The 19,419-nt window shown below is 41.7% G+C and overlaps 1 protein-coding gene across 1 annotated transcript in view; it reads left to right on the top strand.

Moving 5' to 3' along the window:
- The window catches only part of Ryr3 (ryanodine receptor 3), a 359,592-nt gene that overhangs the window by 320,613 nt on the left and 19,560 nt on the right, over window positions 1-19,419 (top strand). Inside the window, exons 78-91 of the mRNA XM_059258921.1 lie at window positions 240-339; window positions 492-571; window positions 2,717-2,793; window positions 5,729-5,802; window positions 6,056-6,073; window positions 6,473-6,553; window positions 7,352-7,440; window positions 8,305-8,433; window positions 11,445-11,549; window positions 13,306-13,387; window positions 14,042-15,372; window positions 17,381-17,439; window positions 18,052-18,223; window positions 19,157-19,243. Coding sequence (XP_059114904.1) covers window positions 240-339; window positions 492-571; window positions 2,717-2,793; window positions 5,729-5,802; window positions 6,056-6,073; window positions 6,473-6,553; window positions 7,352-7,440; window positions 8,305-8,433; window positions 11,445-11,549; window positions 13,306-13,387; window positions 14,042-15,372; window positions 17,381-17,439; window positions 18,052-18,223; window positions 19,157-19,243 — 2,484 coding nt within the window. The remainder of the gene's footprint in view (window positions 1-239; window positions 340-491; window positions 572-2,716; window positions 2,794-5,728; window positions 5,803-6,055; window positions 6,074-6,472; window positions 6,554-7,351; window positions 7,441-8,304; window positions 8,434-11,444; window positions 11,550-13,305; window positions 13,388-14,041; window positions 15,373-17,380; window positions 17,440-18,051; window positions 18,224-19,156; window positions 19,244-19,419) is intronic.

The raw sequence follows: 19,419 nt of genomic DNA, 5'->3' as shown, positions 1-19,419 counted from the left end.
TCATTAAAGAGTGAGGGAATTATGGGTAGATTCTTTGGGGAAACTGAGTCGTGTCTGAAAATAAAATGTAGAGGTTTGCTTTATTCAAATTGTGTGCATTGCCTTTCTTAGGCTATGAAAGATTCGCTCTCAGTGTAACTCACCACACTGTATTTACTCAAAGGGAACATGGGCAGAAGGTAGGGATGAGGACACTGGAGGGGCTGAGAGCAAATCTTCCTGTCTGACTCTTTTTCTAGGAGAAGGAGATGGAGAAGCAGAAAACACTGTATCAGCAAGCGCGCTTGCATGAGCGTGGTGCTGCCGAGATGGTCCTTCAGATGATAAGTGCCAGCAAAGGTGATGGCCCTGTTTCTAGGTAGACCCTGGGTGACTAGCACAGAGCTAACGCACCATGACCTGCAGTCACATTAACAAGCCTGGAGAGAGCCCTGGAGGTGTAATTTGCCACCTCTTTCCTTGGTGATTCAATCAAATCTTCACCCTGGCAGGTGAGATGAGCCCCATGGTGGTTGAGACACTGAAGCTGGGGATTGCCATTCTGAATGGAGGCAATGCTGGTGTGCAACAGGTAATGTGCATGGGGGGGGAGGTGAAGAGCTCCTGGGGTACTTCCGTTTGACAGTTCTCACCGATGGAATTGGATTTGCTCCAAGAGGGCCAGCCACCCACAGTTGCTTGGCTGGTGTTTGTCCTTCGTAGCCAATTATGTCAGAGTAGCTGGGAACACAGATAAAAACCACAGCTGGGAGTCTGCATGCAAGTGTGTACTTAATAAAGAGGTTTTTGTTTTTTGTTTTTTGTTTTTTTAACCTGGGATTAAAGGAACAAGACATTGCATTTTCTCTCAGATTTCCCCGCAGAATTGTAAATCCTCAGAGGATGATGTTTCTGAAGCCTCTGGTGTTTATCTCAGCCCTTTAACCTGTGAGCTGCTCTAACACATAAGTAACTCACATACTGCTATTCATTCACTTATTCCCTGTTCGTTAAACAGCTGCTAACAGTTACTTAACGGATTGCTCACAATGCCTGGTTCTGCTGTAAAGGCTGAAGTTATTACCGTGAGCAATACAACCAAGTCCTCATTTGAGAAGCTCACACTAGAGGATTTTGAGTTCATGGCCAGCTTGGGCTACATAGTGAGTGAGAGACTGGTAAACCCAAGGGTCAGAGATATACCTCAGTGACAAAGCACTTGCCTAACATGAGCAAGGCCCTGTATTCAATTTCTCAGACTACAAAATAAAACAGCAAAGCCTCCTAGCTCACTAGTTACTTTCTAGTGAGCATAAGATGAGACAGTCAGTATGCAGACAGCTGCTGGCCAGTGTCTGAATTGGAACTGGTTGGAAAACGTAGGCATGCATGAGTAGCTCCTGAAGCAGTGGTTCTCAACCTATGGGTCACAACCCCTTTAGCAAACGTCTTTCTCCAAAAATATTTACACTATTATTTATAACAGTAGCAAAATTACAGTTATGAAGTAGCAACAAAAATAATTTTATGGTTGGGGCATTACCACAACATGAGGAACTGTATTAAAGGGTTTCAGTATGAGGAAGGTTGAGAACCATTGTGACCTGAAGCATCTCTGTGCACAGAGTTCAAACAGAACTTTAATATTCATAAAGGTATATCCTAGAGCCTTTGAAAGTCTCTGAATTTGTAGCTATCTTACACATAATGTTTTCTTAGTCTTCAAATCTTCCCAAGCACTTTCTCATTAAGAATTGTTGTTTTTCTTTCTGACTTATTTTCTCTTCTTTTTTTCTACTACCACATATCAGCTAACTAACTTGCAGCAAGGTCTTTTTTTAATATACAAAAATTTTATGTCACAAAAAACTCCTCCTTTCTAAAAACTGAGACCATAGGAACAAAGTAAACATTTCTGTGCTTTGAGCTGGGCCCATTGCTGCCTCAGCTCTTCTTATAAACACCACTGAACAACCAGCAACTGAGATTGTACCTCAGCACCAACAAACATTCCGATGTCACCATCCTAACACCTATCCAAAACAGTAAAGACTTTAAACAGTAAATCCACAAATGTCAAAGGTCTACTACACTGTACTGAAATAGCAAAAAACAGTAAGCCTCTGTACAATAGAATCTGACTTCCCAAGTAGATGGTTTGACTCATGCACATTTTTTCTTTGTTAGTTACATGTATGCAATCATATAAGCATATAAATACAACCTGCTGAGTCCATTTAGTATTGCCCAAATGTATGTTTTTAGGGCTGACCACTTGGTATTGGATCACCTATCAAGGGATTCATCCTTGGGGAAGATTGATTCTCCCTCATCAATTGTCTGTAGTTGTTAATTGTCTATAGTTCTTCATCTAGGGATAGGACCTTCTTCCCCACCCCACCCCCCAACAGATTGGCATGTCATCTGGCCTCGTTTAGGCAACCTATTGTTGAGATGTCATGGGTGCAGCTTCCCTGTACTGTAGGGAAGACAGTCTCGCAGCTGACATCCTGGTCCCCTTGCTCTTACAGTCTTTCAGCCTCTTCTCAGATGTCCCCTGACCTTGGCGTAGAGGTTATATTTCCTCGGCTACACCAGTAATCCTGAGATGTAGCCCTAAGTCTGCTTTTGTGTGCTTCCACGGCAGGGGATTTGCCATTTCTCCATCAGGATGAGGAAGACCATCAGTTGTGACGTAGTTCTCACTGCTTCCCTCTAAACTGTCTCTCCTTTGCAGAAAATGCTAGATTACTTAAAAGAGAAAAAAGATGCTGGATTCTTTCAAAGCCTTTCCGGTCTTATGCAGTCTTGCAGGTAAGTATGGGGAAACCACTCAGCATTCTTAAAAACAAGTGAAGAGAAAGGGGGACAGGAAGAGGTATACAAAATCAGCTACCTTACCATGGAATTGTTGGGAAGATCCAGCAGTTACCTACCTTAAAATCCTAGAGAGTGTTGCCGGGCGGTGGTGGCGCACGCCTTTAATCCCAGCACTTGGGAGGCAGAGGCAGGCGGATCTCTGTAAGTTCGAGGCCAGCCTGGTCTAAAAAGCAAGTTCCAGGAAAGGCGCAAAGCTACACAGAGAAACCCTGTCTCGGAAAAAAAAAAAAAAAAAATTAAAAAAAAAAAAAAAATCCTAGAGAGTGTTCACTAGCCTTCAGGATTACGTTCAAACATTAAGAGAAGAAATAATCCCCCTCAGCCACAAATGTCATTCCCTGTGCTGTGATGTATCATTCCCTCCCCTCCCCTCCCCTCCCCCTCCCCTCCCCTCCCCTCCCCTCCCCTTCCCCCCTTCCTTCCTTCCTATGTTAGTTTCCTCAACCATGCAGACCTCCAAAAGTGAAGTCAAATAAGTAATAGAAAAGAGGAGGAATATCTCACTCTCACTGAAGGCTGTTTTCTTTCAATCCATGAGACACCTTGTAATCTTTTCCCCCTAACAATCCTTTGTTGTTGAATAGGTATTTGGTAAGCATATACTTAGATACATCCATTTTGACAGAGGTCTATCCTGGCATGGGGACAAAATTTTGATACAGACTAAAAAGCAAAGCATCAAATTATCAGTGGATCTTACTCATTTGTAAGCTGCCCATCATGGTTGAACCCACTTTTGTATAAATATCCAAAAGTCCTGAAGCCACCACACTAGCTCATTTTTAAAATGAGCTATCAATCTAAGAAAGGTGTCAGAAACCAGAGTTACAATTACTTAACTCATTTTCTTCCAGCTATCAAGAGTTAAGATAAAACATGATGTCTTCCATTTGAAAATTTGGAGAATGAACATCCTTTCAGTAGATTTCATAATTTTGCCAATCTTATTTGATTGGATAAATCAAATAAATCAATTGTACCCTGAGGCAACAAGGAGACCATCTGAGCTGTAGCATAACCCCTTGTGTTCTCTCTCTCTCTCTCTCTCTCTCTCTCTCTCTCTCTCTCTCTCTCTCTCTCTCTCTCTCGTGTGTGTGTGTGTGTGTGTGTGTGTGTGTGTGTGTGTGTGTATTGCACTAATAGTCTATTGGTTTATCATCTCTCTCAGGAAAAGTAAGTGTAATATTGCCAGGCCTGACTCATTGAAGATAGAATAGCCCCTGTGGACTCAGGGACAGCAAAATCGAGACAGCTGAGTTCTACATTGCTCATGAAATCCCCATTAGGTCTCTAACAGTTCTCTCAGTATGCTGCAGCACTTGATACTGATAAATTTGTTTATAATTCATTCATAATGATAGCACAGAGGGACAAGTGACATATACTTCATTGCCAGATGACTTCTCACAGAAGTTTTAAGGTGCTTTAATGGGTTTGATTATTACACAAATAATACATTTCTGTAAAATACTTAAGCAGAAGGGAAATTAAAACATTCAACATGGGTGTTAAGGGATTAAAGTGAGATTTAGAAATGCATGGCACCAATTCAAAAGCAAAGCTTCAAAGCAACAAGGACCAAATGTCATTTCCTATGTTCGCCTTCCCGCCTGCCCCATCCCCCAACCCAGTGCAGCAAAATCCAAATAGGAAAACAGCAGGATAATTTGGAGTTTTTAAGCAGACCTTTTTTTATCCCACAGGCTGGGATGGGAAAAACAACAAAGCTAGAGCCTGGAGAGATGTCAGAAGAGATACGAGCCCTTGTAGCTTTTACAGAGGACCCGGGTTCAGTTCCCAGCACCCACATGGTGCCTCACAATGATGTATAAACACCAGTCCCAGGGGATCTCACAGCCTCTTCTGACTTCCATGGGTACCAGGCATGTACATGGTACATGCAGGCAAAATATTCATATACAAAAATAAATATTTTTTTAATTTTAAAAAGAAAAATAACAAAGGTAGTAATAAAAATTTCACCGCTTTCTGTTTAAAATTCCCCCCAAGTTTCAGAAATCATGAGTCCCCAAAAAGGAAATTTAAACAAAAGAGTGCTAATATCTCTCTAGTCTGCAACCATGTCCTCTGAACACCAGCAGAATTAAGGCTAATGTTAGTCTTCACAGGCTCATCCATGCATGTCCCTAAGAGCAATATCATTATAAAACATTTTGCTCTAGGACACTTTTCAGACCAGAAAAGGAATGACACTATTAGGAAAACAGAAGAATGCTTACTTGGAAGTAATATGATCCCACAGTGTTCTCATTCCCCGCCTGGGTGGTGGTACTGGAGCTTCTTGCCTCAACAAAACTTGACTGTAGCTAGGAAGGTAGGGAAAAATAGAGACAAGAACAGATGCCAACTTTTCACAAATTTAGGGACACCATTGCACAGAAGGCTTAATCCTAACTGCTACTGGCTTTTGAACAAAGCAGGAACCATAAAAGGGTGTGGCCTTTGAAGTCTTAGTTTCTACACTAGGGATCACAATTTCCTGTGATCTTTAGAAAAAGGAGCTAGAGGCAAGAGGTGAACATTGAGTGTAGCTTAAGAAATCTCAGAAACAACTCATCTCTTCCTGATTCGGGAAGGATTTCTAAACCTTCACCCATAAGAAAGGATTCAAACTGAATGATGGCCACCACCTCTCTGTGCATAACAAGGTCTGTGAGCTGTCACATCCATAAACCACGGTGCTTGGCACAAACCCAAAGGACTTCGTGCTTTTTTAACCATGTTGTTATGTGTTGGTCTATTTATGGTAATAAAGAGACAAAATATTCTTTGTAAATACATTGACATTAGAAATCTATTTTCCCAGTGTGGTTAGCCCTGAACCTTGTTTTCTTTTGTCAATTAAAAGTGTCCTTGATTTGAATGCATTTGAGAGGCAGAATAAAGCTGAAGGCCTGGGAATGGTTACAGAGGAAGGAACACGTAAGTAACTAATGAATGCCAAGGTCATCCCCTTCTAGTTAAAATATCAACTCTTTCTAATCAGAGCCTTTGCATGTAATTTCTTTGTCTGCAAAGACTTGCTCCATTTGAGCCAAACATTTCTATGTGCGGTCTTGCTAAGGTCAGCATCCAGGCTGGATGTATTCCTAGAGTTAGTTGTAATTGAAGAAAGTTTGTTACAGTATCCATGGGTTTCTTACTTTGTATTTTCTCTTTTTCCTCTTATCACCAGTCATTGTCCGTGAGCGTGGTAAGTGTGAGTTCCTACCATGTGTGCAAATCCTAAGAGACTGGATTTAATTGCTTTGGTACAGACACAGCTTAGGTCTCGTGATTGCATGTCAAGTTTAACCCAGCAGTTTGATGCTTAATTAAAGAACTGCCTTCTATCTGTAAAGCATGGGTTATTATGGGCTGTGAGCCACTGGCTGCTGTTGCCCTAGTTCTCATTACATGATGTGTCTTGGGGCTAAACAGTTTACTGTTTGGGCTGTGTACTCTGCAGCCTTGGATCCCAATTAGTTGGGTTTATCAACACTAGTCCAAAGGCCCATTTCCAAACCCTTTTGTCATTTTTGGAGTCATTTGCATTAGAAAGTTTTCCTTGTTGAGAAGTCGTACAAATGCTGATGTACATGTTGTTTTCAAGGTGAAAAGGTACTCCAGAATGATGAGTTCACACAAGATCTCTTTAGATTCCTACAGTTGCTCTGTGAAGGACATAACAGTGGTGAGTGGAAACAACTGACTTGTCAATGGAAAACAGCATTTGTGTGCACAATTCTCATTCAGTTCAGTGGACTCCACTTAATTCAGATAGTTGCTTTCTGTCTTATTTACTGTTCTATGGCTGTAAAGAGAGACCATTACCAAGACAATTCTTCTTTTGGAGCTTTCTTACAGTTTTAGAGAGTTGGTCCTTGACTATCCTGGTGGGAAGCAGATAGGCATGATGCTAGAGCAGTAGCTGAGAGCTTTACATCCTGATCCACAGACAGCAGACAAAGAGAGAGCGAGACTGGGGCTGACATGGGCTTTTTAAACTTCAAAGCCCACCCCAGAGACACACCTCCTCCAATAAAGCCATCCCTCCTCCAACAAGGCTACACCTCCTAATCCTTCCCAAACAGTTCCACTAACTGGTCACCAAGCATTCAAACATATGAGCCTTTATGGTGGGCCATTCTCATTCAAAGCACCACACTATCCAAGTTCATCTAGTCCTTCATAAGAAAGGTTATATAAAATGACCATTAGACTTATGGCTGCTATTGCTTAGTGTCACTAGAGCTAAACCACTCCCAGAATCACCAGCCCTTCCTTTTATATAACCTCTTGGGTCTTCCCTTATTTTATGCATCATAAGGTTGTCAGGGCTCAGAGTAGAGCAGGATCTGTGAGGCTCCAAATATATTATCTGTGTTGGGCTTGCCACATAGTATGTCACTTCTAAGCTCGGCTAAGAGGGTATGCCTGGCTCCCTTTGGTATAATGGTCCTAGATTCTGACCCAGCACTGGTGTTCTCAGACTTTCAGAACTTCCTAAGGACTCAGATGGGCAACACCACCACCGTGAACATCATAATCAGCACCGTGGACTACCTGCTTCGTCTGCAGGTGAGTTGGAAAAATAGGAAACTGTGCATCTCATCTACAGGTACATAAGTTAGCAACTGCTATTCAGAGCCAGGGAGGCCCAGGATACAGATGTTCCTCAATGGAACTGTGTCCTAATAAACCAACCATAAGCTGAAAATGAATTTCATACACATAGCTACTGAATGCCATAGTTTAGTGAGATGATACACTCTAGCATTTTGGTGATTTGCTCTTAAGATTGTGTGGCTGACCCTCCACTATGGTTCATGGCTACTGACTAATATTATGAGAAAACATCACACCATAAATAGGTTATCTGAAAAAAATCTCAGAATTTCAAGTACAATTTCAACTCAACTAAATCTATGTCACTTTCATATCATTGTTAAGTTGAAAACTTATGCATTAGACCTGCATAAGTCAGAGAATGCCTTTATAGCCTAACCCTCAAAGAAGGGGTTGTAATTTATGTCCTCACACTTAGGAAAGTTTTCATTCCTAAAACATATGTTCAAAGACAAAGTGAAAGGACCCTTAATTATGAAAATATCTGTTATAAAATGCTGGGCTTTGTTCAGTGTAGTCAGTGAAGACCCAGCTATAGTGGTCAAGAAAGAATGATCAAATAACCTATGGCTAATCACTTCAGTGGCCACGGTTCCCTTTGAATGTTGTATAGCATAGTCTCCCTTACATGTTCTTCTCTGTGGAAAAGTTTGTGTGTTTGAAAGGTGCTAGGGACCAGCTATCTCTGTCCATCTTCGCAGGCTCTCCAGCTCCTGTCATAGCAGAGATGTAGAGACAGGGGACTCTTCTTGTCCATTGAGTTTATCTTCCTTAAATTTAATCACAGAAATGTCAAACTCTGCTGTTTGCTTTTAGGAATCAATCAGCGATTTCTATTGGTACTATTCAGGAAAGGACATCATTGATGAATCTGGACAGCACAATTTCTCTAAAGCTCTGGCAGTCACCAAGCAGATTTTTAATTCTCTTACAGAGTACATCCAGGTAGGTGCTAATGAGAGCAGAGCTAACAGCAAATAGAATATTTTTAACATTCTCACTTTCCATATTCTCTAAAGAGTATTTGGATGCACACAGTGATTGGCCAATATACTCAGCCCCAATGCTGATATTATTTCTTATCTATAAAAAAGAATCATTGGTACTTGTGGTCTATGAGAACCTACAGTCTGTGGTCTCCTAGTGGGACCTATTATTGGTGTTGTTATACTTTACTTTCATTTAGCTCATTATATTTTGCTTCTCTTTCTAGTCTAACAACTTTAAATGAACGAAAAATGTATTTACCTTAAACTTCTTCAGTCTAGGTTATTTGATGATGTACCAATATCTGATGATGTAAGCATGGAAAGTAAAGTAGAGAAACTATTTATAGAATTATAGAATAATGGCATAAGCAATATCCTAATAGGGATTTAAAAAAAAGAAACAGAATCTACCCTACCTGTGGTGGCACATGCCTACAATTCCAGGCCTTTGGTGGCTGAGGCAGGAAGATCTTGAGTTTGGAGCCAGTCTGGGCAACACAGTGAGACTCTGTCACAAAATGAAATAAATAACAATAGAAATCTAGAATCTTTGAGCTCTTACTGTAGAAGAAGTAATGTCAAGTGGATTTCAGGGTGAATATCTTAATGTTCTAGTATTCTTTCTCTTTCCATAAAATGTTCTATTCATTTCCTATAACAGTCTATCTACTGTGAAGAGAGATGAATGATGAATGATGTATGTAGGCAAACCTGTCTATATAATCAGTAGCCATATCAGCCTTCTGTGATACAAGATTTTTTGAAGCATAATTGAGACTTCATTTTTTATGTTATAACCAGAAAACTCATGAATAAAATATTTGCACATTTATTAACTAAACAAAACATTTATCTTGTGTTCTCTCTTGGTTCCTAGGAAGGACAGAATATATTGTCTCTACCATGAAAGAGCTTATAATATAGTTGAAAATGCATATAAATATTGAAAAATATTTGGTATGAGATGATCACACATGATTTGAAACAATCAGATATATTATGCCTCAAATCATGACTGTGATGCACCAAACGTGTAGAAATGGAATTGAGGATAGCTTCAACAACATACTGAGACTCAGAGTCAGACAACAAAGGCATAAAACAAACCACATATGTATTGAGTTTAATGGAAGAGAAAGCTCTTATGAACCTCAGGGCTTAGTGTCATCACAGAGACATTCAGACTGTGGATAAATAAAGATATGTACTGGTCTTTTGGAGAAGTCATGGAGATAGGATTGTGAGAGACTGCATGAAGAATAATGTCAGTAATTACTTCGGTTTGCTATAACTGAAGAAGAAACAAGGAAAGACATGAGGAATGTCCCATCCCCTTCCTTGTGTACTATCATTTCCTTCTCGCCCCATTCTGTAAGTCAAAAGTAAATCTCAGAGTGTGGCTCTTTTTTATATCATGCAGTTGGAATTTGTTCTATAAAAAACATTATCTTGAAGATGAGGCAGGATGATCACAAGCTCAGGACTTTCCTGAAGTATAGAGTAGGTTCAAAGTCAGCTAGGTTAAGGAAATTCTGTCTCAAAATTTAGATAATTTTAAAATGGTTGAGGCTATAGCTCAATAGTAGAGTGACTGCCTTGTATGTGTGAGACCCCAGGTTCCATTTCCAATACTGAAAAAAAAAGAAAGGGAAGGGAGGCAATTAGATTTTCATCCAATGTCCTTATCATGAGACAACTAGCTCACTCAGATTTTATTTTCTTGTAAAAATAAATGCAAAACTTAGTGTACCACCTGGAAAATGAGTTGTTGTTGTTTTTTTAATGTAGCAAAGTTAAACTGTATTAAAACTCAAAAATAAAAAAAGGAGGGCAGGGGCTGGAGAGATGGCTCAGAGGTTAAGAACACTGACTGCTCTTCCAGAGGTCCTGAATTCAATCCCCAGCACCTACATGGTGGCTCACAACCATCTGTAATGAGATCTGGCACCTTCTTCTGTATACATAATAAATAAATAAATATTTAAAAAAAAGGAGGGCTTCACTAAGGAAAGGACTCAAGGGTAGATGTAGAAAGGAGAAAATTGCTAACAAAGATTTCTCCTGGAGTACTTAGCACAAAAGAGAAGCTTGCATTCTGTTTCTTTCAACAACCAGTTTTGTTCCAAAATGAACTCATTGGCCTCTAGGGCCAAGAAGTTGAACATAGATTCAATGACTTTTAAACATGCTTGTATGATTTGGGAAAACAGACACTATTTCTTCTTCTAAACTTTCCCTTGGGAATCCTACCAAGACACTCCCATTCTTGAGGTAGTATGTGTGTCCTTTTTAGATATGTCTTATTGAAGAGAAATTTGGAGACTGATTAAAGTTTAAAAAAAAAAAAACAAGAATAGCCTATGATGGAGAGTTAATAATGATCATAAACAGGAAAGTTATTGTCATAGAAGGACAAACTGGTAACTTAAGTCATCCTACATTCAGCTTTGAGAAAAATATCTGAGATGGTATTTATATCTGATATTTATATTTATATTGTTAGTATGAAAATCCTAGAAGTAGTTGATCACTAGGATTGTTACTAAGATTTTAAACCTTAATTAGTCAGAGGTTATAGCACTTATATGTAGTTTTGCTTAAAAGCAACAGGTGGTAGATTATGCCTGGTTTTCATACTGTCGTCTCCAACACCCTTGTTTTCCTTAGAAGCCTTGCAGGGAAAGAAATAGGTAAAGAAAGTGTAGAGGAACACCCTTCAGATCTGCTTTAACTACAGTATTTAACTATTTTGTTAACTATATTCTTCATTCTGAAGCTAAAAGAAAATCACTGGGTTGTGAAATCCCCATTGCCCCCCTAGATAGAATATCGACTGGGAAGAATAAAAAGTGTCTTGGGAAAATATTGAACCATGAAATACACGAGTTTGGAAAGCACTGCCCTCTCATATAAACCCAAGTCAAATGACCTCCTAAGACAGGCTCTGAGGAACTCTTCTCTCTACAGGGCCCTTGCATTGGGAACCAGCAGAGCCTGGCTCACAGTAGGCTGTGGGATGCGGTGGTTGGATTCCTCCACGTATTTGCTAACATGCAGATGAAGCTCTCTCAGGTACTGTGGCCTGTTCCCCTACATATTCCATTCCTGTAAAATGTTGGATTAATTCTCGCACTTTGGACTTCCTCTTGTGGATGTGGCTGCTTAATCAAAGGCTGGAAAAGCCAAGCAGATTAGGTCTCATTCTTAAAACTGAGAACCAAAATGGGAAGCAGAGATGAATGCCTGGGGAGTGGGGCAGGGGGGCTGAGTTCCAGAGGGGCTTTTGCATGAATGCAGCTTCTTCCTTCCTTGTATCCCACCAACCTATTATTTTGTAACTGCCTCAACACTGCTTTCCATGGTACTAATCCCCTTCCTTGTCACTGTCTTGTCATTTTAGAATACTACCCACCGACCTTTCTCACCTGCCAAATGTTGCATGTCTCTGTCATCCACAAATGCCCCCTCCCTTACCCCTGCTTCCCTTTCTTCCCCAACTCTACCTCTCTTTCTCCCCATCTCTCTGGCAAGATGAATCAGAATCACTCAGAGCATTTATTATGAACAAATAAATGTAGCATATGTGGTAGCTGATCGCCTCTCTCCATGGCAACACATGAGGGAGCACTTCAAGATGTGTTTCAGACTGATTAGAGGGACATTGCAGCATTAATTTAAATAATGTACATACAAAAATTTCAAGGCTGTCATACCTGCCTCCTCTCTTTTGGAATGTGCTGTTTAACGCTTCATTTTTTTCCCCTTTTGACTCTGGCCTTATGGGAAGAGGGTTCCTGGGGGACTACTAATTTGGCAGTAGCGTGTCCATGTCTGTGTCAGCCATGACAGTGTGGTGTAGAGGCTCTGGAGAAAAGAGCCCTTACCCTGCCACCTCCTCATCAGTGACTTTTGGAAACTTATTCACCGCTTCTGGCTTTCGGTTTCATCATCTATAAAACATTCAGGGTTAGGAGGAATGACCTCTGAGCCTCTGCTCAGCTCTAATAGTCTGCCCTACTGTGTGTGTTTCTTTCTTTCAAATGTAGCTGTGACACACAATAGGTAGGGAAGAGTCCCTCAGGAAACTGAATGGCTAGGCAAAGAGCTATGCCATTTTACAAGAGAGACAGAATCTGTAAAAGAGTGTGACCCAAAGAACATTTTTTAAAATTATCTCCAGCTTATTCCGCCAAGCATTAGTTTCTAATTTTAACTTCACCCGTAGATGAGCTCTTCAGATCCCATCCTATATACGCCAAAGGTTTGCAGCACAGAGCCCGCATTGCAGTACTCTGCCTGTGTTGCTTAAATTAACACCAAACAAAACGTCAAGACCATCCAGAGGAGTGGCTGTGCTGACATATTCTTTTAAGAACTCAGTGACACCCTGATCACCACCAACTACAACTAGGTTAAACTAATCCAGGAAGAAAGGAGAATCTACTTGGTAATCTAATGTTTCCTTATTACAACAATATCGCCCATGAAGCTCATGGGAGGTAGTCCTTCAGTATAGAAAATGACAAAATAAACTGGAAAAGGTACCCAATGGCTCTTCAGTGGATGGGGCTGTTAGGGAGCGTTGAGTAACGGACAGTATATCTGCCACATTTGTCCTAAGGAGAATGTGAAGGAGCACTGATGGATGAGTCTTCCCGTACTACAGGCAGTGGATATAAATGACCTTCATTCGTAGCGAGAAGGGAGCTCATTCCTGACTTTGATGCAGCCTTCACCTAACCTTTCCAGAGCAGGCCCTCCTTGCTCACTGCCCTGAACTTTGCTGAGGGATCAGATAGCTCAGGGGTATCTCCTGTTTCTGTTCTAGGATTCCAGTCAGATCGAGCTGCTGAAGGAACTCTTGGATCTCCTTCAGGACATGGTGGTGATGCTTCTGTCCCTACTGGAAGGTTGGGCTGTTTGGTATAACTAGGCATTCACATGATTGTAATTGGTCTGAGCACTAACCTTACTAATCACACAGATTATCCTTCCAGCAGGTCACTGATGTCAATAGACATTGGTTAGAATGACAAATTTTCAGAAAGAAAAAAAAAAAGAATGAGTGAGGGGCACATGGTCTGATGGACAAAGCCTGAAACCAACTCATTTGATGCCAATAGGAAAGCCAGAATGAACTGGGGAAAACCTCCAAGCTTTGCCCCTCCCTATCCTCTCGCTCTCCCCATTGCTTTTGACACATCTGGCTGCCAGTGTGTATGCCAGCCATCTAACTGGGCACCCTCCCAGGTCAAAGGGGATCAAAGGGACACCATGTATCCCTACATATTCCTAGAGATCTGATAGGAACCACCTCCTAGGCCCCAGGGCAGAAACAAGGCCATGGCATGGCCATTTCCCTCTCGCCCTGGGTTTCTTCCCCCTTGGTTCCTGGTGGGGTAGTTGTTACGGCTTGCTGCTCTCTAACTATTTTCAAATCATCATGGTCAGAAACGAACTGACTAATCTGGCACAAAAGTCTTCTAAAAAGAGCTACTTGTTCAGTTACATGATAGCTTGGGTTCATTTTCGTATTTGTATGTCTTTTTAAACCTGCCTCACAGGAAATGTGGTAAACGGAACTATTGGAAAGCAGATGGTTGACACACTGGTAGAATCATCTACTAATGTAGAGATGATCTTGAAATTCTTTGACATGTTCTTGAAACTTAAAGACTTAACCAGCTCAGACACCTTCAAAGAATATGACCCAGATGGTAAAGGGATCATCTCCAGAAAAGAATTCCAGAAGGCCATGGAAGGTCTAAAGCAATATACACAGTCAGAGATCGACTTTCTCCTTTCATGTACAGAGGCTGATGAGAACGACATGTTTAATTATGTTGATTTTGTAGAGCGGTTCCATGAGCCAGCCAAGGACATTGGGTTCAATGTGGCAGTGTTATTGACAAATCTCTCCGAACACATGCCAAATGATTCTCGCCTAAAGTGTCTGTTGGACCCAGCAGAAAGTGTGCTAAATTACTTTGAACCGTACCTGGGTCGAATCGAGATCATGGGTGGGGCCAAGAAGATCGAACGTGTTTATTTTGAGATCAGTGAATCCAGTCGAACTCAGTGGGAAAAACCTCAAGTGAAGGAATCCAAGCGACAATTCATCTTTGATGTCGTCAATGAGGGTGGGGAGCAAGAGAAGATGGAGCTGTTTGTGAACTTCTGTGAGGACACAATCTTCGAGATGCAATTAGCATCTCAGATCTCAGAATCTGACTCAACCGACAGACCGGAAGAGGAAGAGGAAGAGGGTGAAGATTCTGCTTATGCGATAGAAATGGACGGGGAAGAGGAGGAAGATAAGTCTTTTGAATCTGCCTCTGCCTTTGCCATGGCCTGTGCCTCAGTGAAGAGAAATGTCACCAACTTTCTGAAGAGGGCAACCCTGAAGAACCTCAGGAAACAGTACAGGAATGTAAAGAAGATGAGTGCGAAGGAGCTGGTGAAGGTGTTCTTCTCTTTCTTCTGGACGTTGTTCGTGAGCCTCTTCCAGTTGCTCTTCACCATCTTGGGAGGGATCTTTCAGATCCTCTGGAACACAGTGTTTGGAGGGGGCCTTGTAGAAGGAGCAAAGAACATCAGAGTGACCAAGATCCTAGGTGACATGCCTGACCCCACCCAATTTGGGATCCATGATGATGCAATGGAAGCTGACAGGGCAGAAGTGATTGAGCCGGGGGTCACCGCTGAGCTGGTCCACTTTGTAAAGGGTGAGCCGGGAGATACAGACATCATGTCAGATCTCTTTGGAATCCACTCCAAGAAAGAAAGTGGCTTAAAACAAGGGCCTGAAGTGGGATTGGGTGACCTCTCTGAAATCATTGGCAAGGATGAACCCCCTACATTAGAGAGTACTGTGCGGAAGAAAAGGAAAGCACAGGTAAGCATAATCCCTGTCCATTATCCTTGTCTCCACATGACTGTAACACGTCTTGAAATCAGTACATGTTTTGCACAGGTAATAACATTAATGCTTGTTCACATAGAATTATTCTGACATCCCAGATTTGCCAGGTATGGGGACATTGTGACTTAGATGAGTGGTTCAGTGTTTAGCCACCAAGAGGACTACTAGAGTACATTGTAGAGCTTGAACATATGATGATCAGAGACCTTCACCTGCTTCAGACTTTTATTAGATTATTGTTCATGGTGCACAGGCTGATTCAGTGGAAGCATAGGAAACCAAGTGTAATGAGTGAGGAGATTTCTTATGAGGCAGCATTTCTATATACCCTGTAAGCTCTGATGAACTCCATTTCACTGAAGCTCTATAGTAGATACGTTCTGATCCTCTTGTTAACTTTATAATCCCAATAGATCAGAGTTTCATTAGCTGGAAAGTTTACTAAACACTAATACTTAGCAATGTCATATGATATTGATGATGATAATTACTACTGTTTATTGACAGCCTATTATGTCAGTGAGTCTGATCACGCCTGGAACATTTTTATCATTAGGGCTTTGAGTCAGTCAACTAGATCAAATGGATAAGACAAAAGTAACTTAGAGACCATTGGCCACAAGATGTTCAGGGTGTTCCCTTCTCTTGCAACATCCAACTCACTGTGCCACTTTAGCATCAAAGGAAGAAGTGAGGTTGCAGACAAAAATCACATCCATCCATTAACTTCATTGTAACCTAGTGACATGCTAACATGAGCATGTCACTATTCTGGGGTCTGAGAATTGAGTGATAACTGAGAAAGCCTTTTGCCTTGTAATTTTATAGAAAAGACAGACACTGAACCAGTCAGTGCAAATAAGAAGTATGCTACAAAGGAAGTATTGAGAAGTGGAGGAGAGGCGTGGAGAGCCAGGGAGGGAGGTACCAGCATAGGTATCCTTCCTGTATCATTCATTTTGCATTGCCTCTTGGATAGGCTCATGACATAGAACCATTTGATAAAGGCTAGAGACTTCGATAAAGGCAGGTACTATGTGTACCAGACTCTGTTCTGGTTAACAAAAAAAGAGTTTTGCTTTCATGAAACTTAGTCTCTAGTGGGAAAAGATAACAAGTAAATAAGATAATCACCTTTGGTGATGTTTGTTCAGGTTAATAAACAAACTACTGGGTTAAAAGGGACAGGGTGGAATCATCTAGGTCCTCTGGATAGATACATAACTCTTGATAGCATTTGCTATAATCATGGCAGCCAAAAAGGTTCCTGAAAAGACAAAATCTGAGCCAAATCTTGAAGCATGACAGGCATATGGAAAGCCAGGGTTTCATGATCCAGGCAGGGGTAAGACTACTGGAAAGTTGCTGGTGCACAGAAGGATTTAGACTCCTTTGCATGAGAGGAAAGGTTGGAGCACTGGAATAGAAAAACAATAAGTTAAGTAGTACTACATGAGAACAAAGACAGAGAGAAAGCCCGGACCCTACAGGGTAGGCTGGCCTCATTGAGGAGTTTGGTTTTATTCTGAGTGCAGTGGCTATCAGCCAGAGGAACCAGGAAAGTAACAGGAGGATTTGGGGACAGGCTTGTCAGATAGAGAGGGATTCCAGATTAGATACCCTGAAACCCATGTCCTATCTCTCTCCTGCTTCCATAGGGCTCCCTTGAGATTGGTGTAAGTTTCCTGCTTGAGTTGAGTGAATAATAGGAGGGCAACTGAATTTTCCAATGCCTGTCTTGGCATCTCTCCATAGCAGCAGGTTTGATGTACAGCAAGACACTTTATACCCTGAAATCCTGAAAGAAGCTGAAATGGGGTAGGGGTTGGGGGGTTGGGACACGGACACACACACACACACACACACACACACACACACACACACACACACACACACAGGGAATTGTAACCATAAAGAGAAAGTTTCGTCCTGGACTTGTTTCTCTGAGGAAGCCTTGACTGGTTGCTGTGTTTTGATCTAGGCAGCAGAGATGAAAGCAGTGCATGATGCGGAAGGAAAGGCTGAATCTGAGAAGGCTGAGTAAGTTCCTGGTGGCGTGGGCTACTCTGCTTGCTGCGGTGGATAACGGTGGCTGGTAGCTGCCATTGTGTAACTGTGGTAAATAGAAAACCTGACTTCTATCCGTGCAAGCAACAGGTATTCTGCAAGCCCTGGGCACACTTTTTATTTAACTTCAGCTCTATAATACAGTTAGTTATTAACTTTATAATCCCAATAGTATATCAGGGTTTCATTGATTGGACAAATCATCAAGCACCCACATTTAGAAACTTCATATAACATTGAGAGTAGACAATTTGTGATGTTTATTGAATAACTACTATATGGCAGGCCTGTACTTAGATCTTCCAACATCACATGTAATTCCTGCTCAAGTTTATAGGAATAGGTACCATTGCTAATCCTAAGGCTTACTTAGTAAGGAAAGGACACCATTTTTTAAGGGAGAAAAAAAAATTGTTAAGTGTAGTTCCCAAACAGCAAACACTCATTATATCCAGTGTACACATTGGCTCATCAAAATGGTCACTACTCATTTAATATAGAGTTCATGCCCTGGCAGTGGGTTGATAAGGGCCAAGCTTGGCCTGCCTTTCTCCTATATGCTGAGTCAGCATCTCACCCCTGCAGCATGGAAGACAGAGAAAAGGAGGACAAAGTCAAGGAGGAGGGACAAGCCGAGTATCTGTGGACACAAGTGCCAGTGAAGAAGACGCGCCGGCGTGGTCAGAAGGCTGAGAAGCCGGAAGCCTTCATGGCCAACTTCTTCAAAGGGCTGGAAATCTACCAGACCAAGTTACTGGTGAGCTCTCTGACCCTTGCTCCTTCCTCCTGGAGGCGCTGGCCTGGCAGACCTCAGAGAGCTGGCCACTGGTGTGTCGCTTTTCCTTAGACATGCTTCCTCCACTTCCTCATTCCCATTCTTCTCCTCTTTCTGTTTATCTTCCTCTTTCTCTTGTGTTGAAGGAAATGGGGGCTTACTTGGACACCACTCCCAAGCAAATTAATGTGCATTTTCATGGGGACTTAGTTGATCCTGGTCCAAAATGTCAGTAAATCAATCAATTGGGATAAAGAAAAAAGTTTCTTTATGAGTTTATGTTGCCCAACTAGCCCCCAAAATATCGTTACTGTAGGTACAAGCAAGCTTCAGTGTATATATAGTATGTATACATTTGTTCTTTTTCTGATCAGTTGCCCCCTGAGGTTCACTTGCTCCTCAACCAGGATTACACTTTAGCTGGCACCATAAGTGAGGCCCCATGCAGGGTCAAATTCTCCCCAGCTGCTGCAGGTCCATCCTCTGAGTGCTGAGTTTTCCAGGGAAATGGCAGTGAGAATGGTACACTCTGGAAAAGTGGATGAAGGAGGTTCCTAGGGCTGTGATTCAGAAAGGGATAAGAACTCTGGGCCACAGTCTGGCTGCACTGTGTAGGGGAGGGGACTGCTTCTCTCTCTGCTGGCAGCATGTTGAGATCTGGTTTATTGGGACATGACCCAAAGTAAGGATCCCTTAGACATTCTCTTAAGCCATTTTTAAATAATCAACATTTCTGGTTCCCCCCAAACAATTTGTGCCTGTGCTGACAAGGCCAGGGCTTCCTTAGGAGAGCGGGAACTGAGGCACAGATAACCTGCAAACCTCTACCCAGGGCACATCTTTCAGTGTCAGACAGGGAGGTTCTCCTTCCTACCCTTGGCTCTTCTACTTCTGCTTATCCTTTTTTTTTTTCAGCACTACCTGGCCAGGAATTTCTACAACCTGAGGTTCCTTGCTTTGTTTGTAGCCTTCGCTATCAACTTCATCCTGCTTTTTTATAAGGTGATACTTCATTGAGGTGTTATTTGCTAAATACACAACAGACTAAGCATGCTCTACGTGGGGGAAAAGCTATAACAAAAACTGTTACTCTTGCTTGGAACAAAAATTTAATGTCCAAGGAAATTTCTAAGACACTGACCTCTAAAAAAATGTACAATGTATAGCAACGGGAGGAA

The sequence above is a fragment of the Peromyscus eremicus genome, chromosome 4 (assembly GCF_949786415.1).
Source record: "Peromyscus eremicus chromosome 4, PerEre_H2_v1, whole genome shotgun sequence".
In the NCBI taxonomy this organism is placed as follows: Eukaryota; Metazoa; Chordata; class Mammalia; order Rodentia; family Cricetidae; genus Peromyscus; species Peromyscus eremicus.
Note: the sequence above shows the minus strand (reverse complement) of the source record. Positions and strands in the feature narration are given on the sequence as shown.